The sequence below is a fragment of the Bipolaris maydis genome (genome assembly GCF_028858645.1).
Source record: "Bipolaris maydis strain C4 unplaced genomic scaffold PSV08scaffold_16, whole genome shotgun sequence".
Classification (NCBI taxonomy): Eukaryota; Fungi; Ascomycota; class Dothideomycetes; order Pleosporales; family Pleosporaceae; genus Bipolaris; species Bipolaris maydis.
Window position 1 is genome coordinate 1,344,328 of NW_027093872.1, and position 13,799 is coordinate 1,358,126.

Genomic DNA, 13,799 nt, shown 5'->3' on the forward strand with positions numbered 1-13,799 from the left:
CAAACCCGCCATCTTCCAAATTGCGCCGCTTCGCATCCGAGGCCAAAATGGCAAAAGACAACGGTGATTAGCTACGAATAGAAGGAGACACGGATCATAGCCAAGTGTAGTGGAGCAAAGCTTATCGGCGTTGGTTGCGAATGGCAGGTCTTTGCCAAGCTTCTTGAGACCTTCCTTCTTCAGCCTAGCGATGTAACGTAGCTTAGGCCCAGATTGATGCACACGTACTATGTAATGCGACCAAACTCAAGATTCCGTACCGCGCAAGCAAAAGCAATATATCAATGGAATAACATGGCTATTTTCTTCATGTTGTATCTGCCTGATCCACTCGAGGTGCATCAGCCTATTCTTGCTTACTATGTACAAAAACATAGCAAGGCCCGTTTTAGTCGACCAGGAACTATATTGCTTAAAAAAATCCGTAGTAAAGGTACGCTTCCTAGCCAATGAGGCCAAAGTCTGGGCTTTCAGCTCTAGTGGCATTATCTCTCTTTATCTTTTGTGAAAAGCGAAAGCCTAAGAATCATTCTATAGAGACAATACTTGTAAGCCCTGTGACTCCGTGGAGTAGTCTAATGTTGCTAAGCATTGGACAGACGTAGCTAATTCCTACACAACCTCTTTCCATCACCCCCTTATGGAGATTTGTCACTTAGAAAAAGGAACGCATTTCAATTCACGCATTTTTATCCACTCATATAGCTACAAAAAGCCATGATAAAGCCCGTAAACTCTGGAAACTGGTCTAGCACCTACTTGACATAACCTGGAAGATAGACAAGAGCATCTTGTTTGGAGATGCAGCACATCGGATGCTCCCTCATGTGCACCTATGACCCTCTGCAAGTCGATGGTACTAACCGAACAACATAGATCAAGGTCAGGGGCTAAACCAAGGCAATATGGAAGCTATTACAGTAAGTGTGTTCCACAGATCTCAAGTCTCAGCGACATACTCGCTCGCCTCCAGCCGGTGCAAGACGCGAGACGCAACAGAACTGATGCAATACTGATCTCTCAAAAATGCTGGCCAACATGAATCATGCCACATTAAGACTGTGACGAAGACATGTCTACATGTTGATATGTGGAGTAGGGGTAATTCTGACTGTGGAATAAGAAAACATTCAGCAACCCAGCCATACCGTTAAATGCAGCAGGGGAACTTCAAGTTACAGTTCATCCCTATTCTTGATGGAAACTCAGGAAGAAATCCATGTATTTAAATTCCAAGAAGAAGTCAAATTAATCATAATAACCTGTATACTTGAAGTGTTTGCAGACTGCGATTGGCCCCTCTGGCGTTGCTGCGTCGTGGCTGAATAGCTGCAGCTGCGTTTAGTGGACATGATTTTGAGTATTTTAGGCTGCTCGCAGAATTTTTCAGTCCATGTTTGACAAGGCTACGATAGCGGCTGCACAAATATCGTATTCATATGAAGATCGTAAGATGATGCCCTAGAGAGAACATCACGGCCTTCATAGGAATGTCTCTCGTCCTTGTGATAGTAATCTTAATGTCCAAAATCTTAATTTGTGTGATGATCATTGTATCTTTGCATAAACATGCATGTTAGAGGCGCATTACGCGCACGTGTGCGGTAGATGGATCCTTTGCTTGGCAATGCCAAGCATGAGTCATATCTCCTCATTATTACTACATATGTTAATTCCGAAACTCTTTAAACCAGTCCAAACAGGCATATGCAAGGAAACACATCAGTCAATTCGTTACAAAATGGACTTTTACCACCTTATTCCTAAGGGATGTCATGCTGTTCCGCATGAAAGACTCGATCTCCGCCCAGATGAAGATATTGATTCCGAGCTACAGAGTGTGAGACCTATCGTCAGTCAGAAGAACGTATGGTTTTTCTGGCATGCCGGGTTTAGCGCCTTACACCCTTACACAAAGCGTAACATTCGGACCTGGCATCGCCGATTTTCGAAGAAGGGCTGGACGATCCGCGTGATCAGCTGCCATCCTAACGATGCCTTGAATATCGCCAATCTTCTAGACATCAAAGACCGGAACCTGTTTCCTGATGCTTTTGCGGAAGGGACAATAGGTGGAAAATACGCCGCGCAGCACACGTCTGATCTTGTCCGCTGGCCTCTGTTACTCAAATATGGCGGCATTTACGCCGACGTTGGAATGATACAGATTGGAGATATAGATCGTTTGTGGAACGAAACAATCGGAGACCCCTCTTCCAGTTACGAAGTTCTCAGTTACAGAGGTCCGCAACAGCAGGGAAGGAATCTTACAAACTACTTCTTTGCTTGCAAAGCAGGCAATGAACTCTTCGCTCGTTGCCACAGGATTTTTCTCAAGCTTTGGCAGGGTCGGACAGATACCGTGGGACTGCACGCACATCCATTATTGGAAGGTGTTCCTTTGCAGGGTGGATCTTTCGAGATAAGAGAAGAAGGAAAGCCTACTATCAGTAAAGAGGAAGCTGGAAAGATGCTGACAGACTACATCATACAAGGCCAGGTCGTCAGCATGGTCATGGGCCTGGTTGACGAAGTAGAGGGATGGAATGGACCAGACTACGTAAAAAATCACGTGTATGGAATCGACTTCATGAGCGGGAGTCAGCTCATTAATGAGTTGACTGACTGGAACGGAAGGGCACAATTCGAGTTGTTGTCAACAAATATGCCAGAGAAAGGAACAAAAGAAGATGAAAAGCAGAGGAAGGCAAGGGAAATCATCCAGGCAGTGCTGCAGAACAGCTGGGGGTTCAAATTGGCCCACGGAATGATATTAGCTGTATACAAGGAGACATTGGGGAGTCTTTGGAGGGATAATGAAGGATCCGATGTTTCTGAGGGAACATATGCAGCATTATTCAGACACGCAACGTTATACTGGGACCAAGATGCACTCCCCTGTAAAGTTGATTTCCCAATTACTCCGCCTTGGAAGAGGGGTACGTTACTAGATGAGAGGTAGATTTTCTGTATGTTCAGATTAGTAAATAAGTACGGTGTGTCTACACACTAAGCTAGAACCAGTTTTTTTCTTCCATAAAGAATAGTAGAACAGGAAAGTTCTCTTTGCATATCTGTCCATGGATGACACAAAACGGTTTCACGGGAAGAAGAAGCAGTCGGAAGTACAGATTCCGTTACTACAGGCTGATCGAATAGAATCTCACTACAGGTAGCATAGAGTGGTTGATGTTGTAGGTGCAGAGGGCCAGCAAAGATGTGTGTACTTGAATAGTAAGTTCTAATTAAGCAACCGGAATCTGCAGGCGAGTTTTCCCCCAACCCCAGTCTATCTTTTGTTTAGAAGTAGCACTTAACATGCATTGATTCTTAGTTGTGATATTTCACATGTGATTCGCCAGTTTGTAATGCCACCCATCAGAAACCTGTGCACTACTAGTTTGGAACACCATTACTCTTATCACTATTTTGGGCATTGCAGTAACGCTAAGGGTCGCATTTGGTCGCAATTCTCTATTTTTAAGACATTGGTCGACGTGATGTGGCGAGTCCAATGCGGGGCGTTATTGCAAGGCCACAAGGACCAAATCTACTAAATCCAGAAACTACTCATGCGCCCAAGTCCGAACTTAGAGCGGTACTGTGTTGCAGAGTATAGGAAATCGCCCCATTTTGTAATCAAGATTCCTGTCGCATATCATGAACCTGATATTGAAATCCTTCCTCTCGTTCCCATCTCTGTATTTCGGCGTCCTTCGCTTCTCATCTCATCAACGTTTCTGCATCCCTCAGTATGCAGTTCACTATTGTCGGCCTGCTCACCACTGGACTTTTTATCGAAGTGCATTGCGCTGAAGCATCCTCTGTTTGAAGCAAAATTCTTATTAGTCAGAATTGCAACCCAGGCAGCACTTCATGGACCAATCGCGCCGAATGCTATGTTGTCATCTTGATGCAACAACCGGTGTGCATGGCTACTAGGCCTTGTACCAGAATGATCAGCAACACGCATTTAGCACCTGTAACGGAGATTTCTGCAATGGCTTTCAAGCTTCTTCTTCTTCATCTTCAGTCGCTTCTTCGGCCTCGGCCTCATCAGTCATCACAAGCACACCAACTGGATGAAGCCTACTGCCTGCCCCGTCATCAATCGTCAGCAGAACCCCTGGAACACCTTTTCTCGGCGCCGAATGCAAACCCTTTTTGGAAGTTAGTTCGCGCAATGATAATGTATGACATTAGGTCAGTAATACCACATGGATTGCGGGATATGGAAACCCCAACGCTGAGTGTGACACTGATGCGTATTTCACTTACAATACTAGTGATGGTGGCCTTTGCCGAGGCGTTCGTGTTTCATAATGGGCACAGCGGCTGAAAATATAGCTCCTATTCCTAGTGCCTTTTGTGGTCCAGTTGGCAGGGCTACGTTACACCGACTAGGTGCGATACAAATTACCACCAGTACTGCCCTTTTTACTAGTGCTGCATAGATTGCAAGTATGGCGAGTGGAGCTTCCGCCATTCTGTTTGGAGTTGGGCCTTTTGGCTTTTCAAAGTACAGCACAATCATAAAATCGTCTACGTATGTATTCATAAATGATTCATCGATTGCAATTTCGGTGTATGATGAAATTCACACACCAACAACTTGCGTAAATATCTGAGACGTTGCGCTGCGTACTACCTAAAGATACAACTACCCAGGCACATGCAGAAAACCCTCGAAGAGAAAGGGAGAAGCAAAGAACAGCTGCATGAACTCATCTACGTTGTAGCATAATTGCACTATTACGAAGTTCACTAGCAATGACGTGTAGGCCATGATCGCTTTCCCAACGTAATTCTACACGAACGCTAGCTGGGCGATTCTTGAAAATACGGTGACGAAGTGACAACTGTATACCAAGAGGGAACACCTAGAGAAAGTATCGTGATTAAAGTACATTAAAGCGCTGCAACATTACATTAGTAAGAACAAAAAAGCAATATGGTGCAATCATAAAGTTTGTTGAGGTCTGCAGCTAGGGTAGTTACATTAGATCTACCGTCGCGTCTAGTCGTTCGCTACAGTTTCCTAGTACAAAGGAACTTGAAAAACAGTATTCATTATTTATTGTCTCTACGCATGGGGTATCAACTTCAGTTTCAGAGTAGAACAATGGGTCGGTGCTTGGAAAGTTTCCCCACAGTGACTTTACTTAAGATAGATAAGTTACTTCTAAGGTTTCAAATCTGCTGTTGAAATGTTTCCGCCACAAAATTTTGTACTATCGTAATGCTCCAGTAGAAAGCCACACTTCATAAGGCCCTCCCGATACCATTCTGCAACACCATCTCATTTTCTTCTTTCTACCTCTCAAACCTCTCACAGTTTATCGGCTGCATCTCGGTCGCTTGTATCTCCCTCTATCTTGTTGAGTCTTAGCTAAAACTATGTTCTCCCAGAATCTTCTCCGCAGGATCCGATTGGCCTATGCTCTACCATCAGCGGATGCAGCTATCCTCCTGGATTGTCAAAGCAATAATATTTTTCGGCCGCATGCTTTACATCATCATCTTATGTCTGTACATGAACCGGACATTACTAAGAATGAGGACAACAATCTTTTCTTGGATGATTTTCATACTTATCAAGGGATCGCACGCAGCAAGAATCGTCCGCCAGAAGGAGCAAGAGGGTGTCGCTCGTGTTGAAACGGGCGCACTCGGCCGGCTAGTCTATGGTATCATCTCCACGCTCTGCCTATGTGCTCTGTCCTTTGCATTAGGTATGTTCGCGCAAATAACCCTACACTATAGCATTAACACATCGCAGGTCTTCGGGTAAAGCAATTCAAGAGAAAGGAAAGATTCCCGTTTGCCTGGATACTTTGCCATGTGCAGACTGTGGTGGCCATGATGCTTGTTATCTCAGGCGCGATCCTAGTGTACGGCCTCAATCTCACCACTTGGAAGCAATGTCGGGCATCGATCACAGTGTGTCTATTCTTGTACTTCTTTTCGAAGGTTCTACTGTAAGCAATTCCTGAAAGTACTTCCATTTGATGAATTTCCGATTACTCATACAAAAGATGTAGATATATCTTCTACCTGGAGAGGATACACATTGCACGCCAACCTCTTGTGCGAAGATGCGACAGAATATGGATTGGCGGCATGATCATGACCGTTGGATTTTTCGGAGGCATGGCGATCTGGTGCCTCGCCACACCTCACTCTGCTATCAGTGTACACGATGGTCATTGTCGGATAGGAAGCGATATGATACCATCCTACACTACCTTTTCTACTGACATTGTCATCAATTTCTCACTCACAGGCGTCTTCATTTGGCTGATCTTACCTATTTTGAAAAACCAGGCACGAGGTCCAACGACTATCCTCAATGAATTCTCACGGCCTCCTGCTCTAGATCAATTTGGACTTAGGGGAGTCCTGCGCAGCAATGCCGAGAGAGACGACCCACTTGCTTCCAGTGTCAAGAAAATGCTTAGGAGAAATATCATTGGATCTGTCTTGACATTCGCAGCCGGCGCAATCAACCTAATCGTCTACTTTGTTGATGCGACTAGTCAAATCGCATTTGTTTGTTACACGATGTGCATTATCGACGGTATGTAGCCACAATCACACTGGAGAGCATTACGCTGACATATTCGCAGTGGTGTTTGGAGTGCTGGTCGTCCAATGGCTAACGTTCGGGTCATACGAACCAGATTTGGCCTTCAATCAGCCGTTCGGTCTCGCTAATGTCGCGAACTCACAGATAGCGTATGCCGCTGATCACAGTATGCCTGAGCGCATCAACATCCCCAATCAAAAATCAGGAATGGAATCAAGATGCGCTATGAACTTCATTACTATGGCTGAGGATCCTGAAACTTGATCTATAGTATCTTAGTATTGTAGTCGCTAGCGCTAGTCAAAGTAGTACTGCTTCCAGAGTATTCGCGCTTTACTGTACTAATGTCATTTTGTGATATCTCATTTGGAGGTATATCTTTCTATCATGCGTCCTAACTAAGAACTCAACCTACTAAGACCTACGTATTTTTCTCAATGATGAATGACGATTCATTTGAAACTCCTGACTTAAAGTCACTCGGACTAGCTAGTCTTTGGGATTATTAGGTTTCTTTAGGACAGCTTTCTATTCAATGAGATTACTTTCTACTGATAGCATGTACTCATGTTACCTAAAATGTACATGGCGAAAATGTATCCTTTGAAGTAAAACTCACACGACAATGACATTTTTTTTTGCTCTGATAGGAAATACTAAATGATTCCAAATATTGAATTCCAAAGTACTAACTCTGTGTCGTATCATCTTAAGCGGCCTACCCTCTGTGCACGACTGTAGAACTACCCATTTATTCAACATTGCCTTTGTACAAGCAGCTGCAGTACCTGCTGCATACCAGTGTCAGTCATCGTTCTTGTGACTTGCTGAGAAATCACAAACTCCTTTGATCACGATGGTAAGAACTGCACGCCACACCCCACTACCTTCCATTTCGAAAGCATGGAGCATATGGTTTTGTTCTGCGATCGCATCTCGGCCTCTTAGATTTCATGACAGTGTCGCTAGATATCATGATGCTAAAATGAATCCCAATCTCTGGAAATTCAATTACTGGATGTTCTTGGAACCAGCCTTCAGGAATGGCCCGATTAACACAACATGTAGATTTCCCCTCGCTGCACTGTCTGGTTCAATCCCTTAAGCTCTCGATGCGAAGATGGCTCATGAACATTTGTGCATCACAATTGATATTCTCACATACTGTGCGATTGGCCGACTGACAGAAATTTGTCTTTAGAAGCCCTTGAAAGGGGTATTTTCCATTCACACAAGTTGTACTGTCATGGAGTTTGTAATTATGTTTTCCTTTGTACATCGCGTCTTTGTCTAAGCAAGGGTGTACAAATCTACAGGCCAGCCCACCTTTTCTGCTACAGAGTCCCTCTGCGTGGCTTCTAGCATGTTTGCCCCACAAAGACGAAGAACTTAGTTTATTTTTGAATGATCAAATTCTGCCATTGTAAGGTAGGGTGATGCTCATCAGTATACTTGCTGACAAATCTCGTTTCGTGTTGCTTTCCATAGTCATGTTCAATGATACCTATACTGATGATTACATCACCCAGAAGTATTTCTGGTATCTTTTCGGGGGATGGGATACCTCCGCAAGTTCCCATGATAAGACCAACACGACCCACGTACAGGTTCTCTGCAAATACACAGGGGCTATTGTTGCGCTATTTTTGCCGTCTCCAGCTAGTGCACGAGTGTCACAGCATGAGGACCTGTCCGGCCGGTAGAATACGCGTTAGGGTCATATTTAGGCTGGTTATTGCCGTTCCAGGTATCAACGAAAACAGCTGTGATAGCAGTAGGCTATATCGGCAGAGCTCAAAGAATGGCAACTTGGAATTCACCAAGGCGATTAAGCTGGCGAGGCGGTATTCTATCGTTTGACTGCTCACCTGATTCGATGAAAACATTGTTCTTCAAATTTCAACTCTTTGGGGGTACTCCTTGTTCTTTTGAGTGACTGTTCAGGTGTGATGAGTCTCCCAGATGTCAGCGTCATTGGGGTTTTAGTGGTGTACGGTCGCGGTCTGATTCACCTTGTCGGCTTTGCGTCACCAAATATGCACCCTGAACGATATTCTTCAAATCACCTGGAACGAGCTCATGCGGTCCTTCCATGCTGCGGATCCTAAAGCACACAGTTCCAGAATCAGCCTCTTGGGTCCAATGAATTGTTTCGGGTCGAGCATCAGGTTTCAGAAGATTCAAAATGTTAAAAACGTCAGCGTGCTGGTCCAAATTTTGTTCTAAACATTTTCAAAACTCCGCCGGACCTATCTGTGTGGTGGCAAAGTATCTCCGCAACATGGCTCTCAGATTCATCCAACCGATCTTGCAATTCAAGTAATATTCCTTGAGTATGAGAGACCATAGCACCAAGGTAGTCTCTGTCTGATGGTAAACGTTCCTCGTACTTTCACAAATTGCTGGCACCTGCACGCTGGATTAGTCCGCCAAATCCCTTGCCAGATATGGTCACTATCTCGAGTCCTCGCGAGAAATCGGTTCAACTGCTAGCACCTTTTTTGCAGATTCGTTTCCCTTTGTTTTGAACATGGCTTGGAAGATGTAGATGGAACCTTAAACACGATCGCCTTTAGTGGTAGGAGCGTTCCTGAAGATCCGTTGGCTGTTATTTTCAAGATTCAAAAACATCAGCAGATCCGAATCGAACTGGTCACAATACTCTATTTCTTCGATGTCCGTCTGCTCGAATAGACAAGTAGAGATGCATTGCCCAGTTCTGATCAGCTTAAGAGAATTACGTAAAATGTGCAGGAGAGCTGTAGTGCCATTCATTAACCACCTTAGTACGTGTCTAACTTAACACGCTTTTATTACTGTAAAGTTTAGGCATGTCTCACGCTTTAGGAGTAGTACATGTAGAGTTAGTTTCTCTATAAGCAAAGCTCTAGATCCAAAAAAAAAACTCAAGGTAGATACTAGTATTAGATAATAGACACATCTCTGATGTAGTAGGTTCTAGATACAGCGATTAAACACTGAAGGTGCTTTGCAATGACAGATCGCGAGAGTTGAAGCCAACTCCAACAGTGATACTACCCGTGGGAATCCTCCACTGCTGCGAATTGACATTCCAATAACTCAGATCGCGCCGCGCCAAGTCGAATGACACTGATGTAGACTCCCCAGGGTTAAGAAAGATCTTCTCAAAGCCTCTCAAGCTACGCACTGGCATCCCCGCCTCATCTGGATACGAGAGATAGAGTTGGGGGACGGCAGCTCCCCCCTTTTCACCCGTGTTGCTGACGGTGACCTCAACTGTTACAAGGGTCGCCCAAAGCTCCACATTGCCACCAGGATATATTGGTGCATTAGGATCCGGAGTGCGCGAGGCGTTAGCTACCACAATATTCGTCTTCAGATTTGAGACGTTGAAGGTTGTGTAACTGAGCCCGAAGCCGAATGGGAATGCGACACTTTTATTCTCGGCATCGAATTCCTTATAGTCTATCAAGTTGCCTTCCACGAAATTTGCTTGCCAAGCAATAGGATCGTTTGTCTCTTGCAGAGTGGTGCTGTTCTCGATATTGTGTTGATAATCAGTCTCGTTGTTCGCGATAGTATATGGAAGCTTGCCAGATGGATTCACATCTCCCCAAAGAATGTCGACGATAGAGTTGCCTGTTTCCTCTCCAGGCATGTGCGCTACAAGGATGGCGGTGACGTTTGCATTGTTTCGCCACGGTATGGTATTTGGCGATGCGCCATGGAGAACGACAACGGTATTGTTGCATACACTAGTGACACTTTCTACCACTGTCGTAGAATTCCACCCTGGAATTAAAGTCGTGCGATCAAAGCCTTCGGTAGCCCATGACTTAAGGAATATGATGCACACGTCTATTGGTACTGGTGCTAACGACGACAGTCCAGTCTGGGAAATGAACTTGTTATCCGTGATGTATTGGACATGAGCGCCATATGACTGACCCCGAGATTTGATGGCATCCAGTGGAGGAACGATCTGGTAGAAGCGCCCAGTGCCACTGCCCCCACCAACAGGAAGAGTTCCAATGTCGTAATCATCGCTGTAGTACTGGCCGGTGGTGAGATCGGCAGCATCGTTCCCGAAGACGGCAATCTGCATTGGCTGTTGAAGGGGCAATGTGTTGTTGGTATTCTTCAAAAGGACAGTGCCTGCAGCACCCAGTTCTCGAATCAACTGAGTGGATGCTGCGCTTCGAACGTTGGTCTCGGGGCCATAGGTGTAGTTGTAGAGATAAGCTGACTCTGGGAAAAAGTTCAAATTTGGCGTATAGGGATCGATGTGAGGATAGCCGCTATCTTGACCGAGATAGTAATATGGCGTCATGATACGAAGAATCATATCATCCAATCGTTCAAGAGCGAGGGTACCGTTATTCCTGTTAACACGGTTACTCAAAAGAAGGCTCAAAGACTTCGTGTGAGTCATACACTGCCATGGTAATATTGGCACCAAAGTAAGTTGGCGTCCCAGTTGTGAAGTCAATGCCTCCGGGCATGTCCATGTCGAGTCCAGCTTCAATTGCCGCAACGCCAGTATGAGTCGCAAGCCAATCAGACATGACATAGCCCTGGAATCCAAGCTCTTCTTTTAACAGGCCATTGAGTGTCTTGGAGTTTTGGCATCCGTAGCTAAACTCGCTATTAGCGGGAAAATGTTCCTGAGTATCACGGGATACTCACCTGCCGTTGATACGGTTGTAGGAACACATCACAGACGAAGATCCAGCTCTTAATGCGTTCGCAAAAGGCCAGAGATAGGTCTCGTGCATAGTCTTTTTCATTTAGCGGGCTTCGGAATTTCTGTCGATGATGCTCACCTTGTCATCGACATTCGAGCTGACAGCTTCAATAGTGACACCATTTTCACTGATTGAGGGATTTCTCTGGGTCTCCTGCTCATTTAGAATAAAGTGTTTAACGCAAGTTTGCAGTCCTGTGCTCTGCATGCCTTCAACGGTATCTTCGACAAGTACACCAGAAAGGTAGGAATCTGGGCTGAAACCCTCCCAGTTGCGGCCTCCGAAGGGGGAGCGGCCTAACGGTCCAACAACGGGCCCAAGGGCTACATGTGAGCCCTTTCCTCGGAACTCACTAGCCATATAGAAACCACGTTCCCTAGCGAGTGAACGATCCCATGAAGCGGCGACAGTGAGGCCAGCAGGAAACACAGATGCATCGATGGCTTGGCGAATAGCCAGAGGGCCGTCTTGAAGACATAGACCACTGAAATTGAGGCGAGGTATCGGACTGATGTTTCCCACACAAGGACCCGGGGTACCTGTCAATGACACATCAGCCATTGACGTAATCGTGGATCGGTGTGCGATGTTAACGTACCAGTCACCATCTGCGCCTTTTCATCAAGATTTAGGTTGCTGAGGAACGTCCTTGCCTTGCTTAATGCGGCTTCCCATCCCCCAATTCCGGTGATTTTTGCTGAGAGAACTTTAGTTTTTGTACGAAGAGAGGGCTAAAAAGTGAACTTGCGGGAAGGATAAACTGCTGGGCTGCCCCCATATTGACTATAACTTCCATACTGAGCACTGTTGGATTGTGCGGCCGCGAGTGCGACGAAGCAGAATGCCAAAGAACCTTGCATCATGTTGAGATGTAGACATAGTGAAGATATGCATCTTGGACGCCTTTTGTACCTACGATAAACCCTTTCCCCACCTTACGAACATACGCTAGTTTATACCGGTTCTTCGTCCGGGACGAATATTTACTCCCCGCCCGATCCGATTGCGGGGTCAATAGACCCGAAAAGCCATTGCAATTGCGCGCAAACATCTCCAGAGTGCCTGCATTTCCCGGCAAATGTTCGGTAGGCGCTTTGTGGATCATTACTAAGAGGCGGGGAAAAGCCAAGCGTAGAAAAGCTTCCTAGCGTCGGCCCATTATCGAGAGCGTGGAGGGGTTAAGGATTTTAGTATCGGCGGCTAGGATACAAGCAGCATAGCATACTAAAATCGTCGTACAGCTTGCAGGTTTGCATGCGTGTGCAGAGACATGTGTGCCTTCGGATCATGATTGTATTAATTCTTTTACTTCACTTGTTTTCGTATTTTTTTTCTACGAGAAGTACGCTGTGTTTGTTCGATTCCGACATTGGCAGGGAGGCACAGAACGGAATGGTAGGCAACGAACAAGGGTCGTGAACGTCACGAGCAGCAAAGAAAGCAAGGGCACTAGCTGTACTGTAAGTACCCCACTTGCGTGCGCGGAGTATTTTCTGCCGAGCATTAGGGAAAGGTTACGTCATTGTCTTGAAATGGAGAAGAACTACGGCTAGCTACCCAAGCGGTGTGATGAGCAGGGTCTCCACCTTCGGCATTGTTCCTCTTCATTTTCTTCACTAATAATAATATATTGGCTCCGGCCTTTCGGAACCATTTTGTGAAACAAAATTTCGGGATTTATTAGAACTAGTCATACAGGTATTCGAATCAGCAACCGCGCGTAAGCGCCCATTCTCAGCTCCACCCATCGAAACCGTCACGCCCGCCCATCGATATCGTCACGCAGCGTCCACACGAGCAAATCGCTACACAGTCCGTAACGCCGTCAAGTCTATCTCCAGCCTATCGAACACCCAGCGCTTTGCTATAAAACTAAAGCACTATACCTATCCACGCCTTGCTCTTACTAGACTAAAACCTCTCTAAAAACTCCTTCTGCTAATTAGTCGGACGTTCAGCTTTCGAAGCCTCTTTAATATAGACGATATCGCTATATAGCTACTACATAGTGTCTACCTTTAGCCCTTCTAGGTTAACAGCTATAATACTTAAACCTGCTAAGTAGATTTTGCACGCGTCTAAGTTGCTTACGAGTGCGTGCTCGCCGATCCGCCAGATCCCTTATAGCTTAACCATGCTAGTAGATTCTGCGCTAGCTTCTAATCTATAGAATCTCTCTCTTATCTACCTATATATCTCTTTATAGATATTATTAGATAGATAGTTGTAGAAGGCTATTGTAGGTTCGATAGACGTAGGGGACTTAATTAGCACTAAATAGCTTAAAAACGACGAGAGCCGCGAGAGGAAGTTCAATATAGTAGTAATAGGAGTTTAGATAGGTTTGTGCCATTAATGAGAGTCGAGATCGAGTTCTAATAGATTCGTGCCTTTAATAAGATGCGATATAGCGAATATATAGGCACAGGAGCGCTTTGCGCAATGTATTCTTATTATAACTAACTATAGTTCATTATCTTATCGCA

General features: G+C 45.3%; 3 protein-coding genes across 3 annotated transcripts; 2 read left to right on the forward strand and 1 right to left on the reverse strand.

Annotated features, from left to right (window-relative positions):
* The first annotated feature begins 1,719 nt into the window (after positions 1-1,719).
* On the forward strand, positions 1,720-3,068 carry PSV08DRAFT_211114 (uncharacterized protein). The gene has a single exon (XM_014217861.2). It carries the CDS (start codon positions 1,742-1,744, stop codon positions 2,960-2,962), a length of 1,221 nt encoding a protein of 406 aa, XP_014073336.1. The 5' UTR covers positions 1,720-1,741; the 3' UTR covers positions 2,963-3,068.
* A 2,791-nt stretch (positions 3,069-5,859) lies between these two features.
* Positions 5,860-6,850, forward strand: PSV08DRAFT_374790 (uncharacterized protein; the record flags this gene model as incomplete). The annotated part of the gene is made up of 3 exons (XM_014217872.2): positions 5,860-5,978; positions 6,042-6,577; positions 6,627-6,850. The coding sequence occupies 3 exons, from the start codon at positions 5,860-5,862 to the stop codon at positions 6,848-6,850; spliced, it is 879 nt and encodes a 292-aa protein (XP_014073347.1).
* A 2,707-nt stretch (positions 6,851-9,557) lies between these two features.
* PSV08DRAFT_412770 (glycoside hydrolase) lies at positions 9,558-12,176 on the reverse strand (the record flags this gene model as incomplete). Its single annotated transcript, XM_014217860.2, has 6 exons — positions 9,558-10,950; positions 11,003-11,203; positions 11,255-11,346; positions 11,392-11,852; positions 11,912-12,010; positions 12,062-12,176. 6 exons carry the CDS (start codon positions 12,174-12,176, stop codon positions 9,558-9,560), a joined length of 2,361 nt encoding a protein of 786 aa, XP_014073335.2.
* Between the last annotated feature and the right edge of the window lie 1,623 nt (positions 12,177-13,799).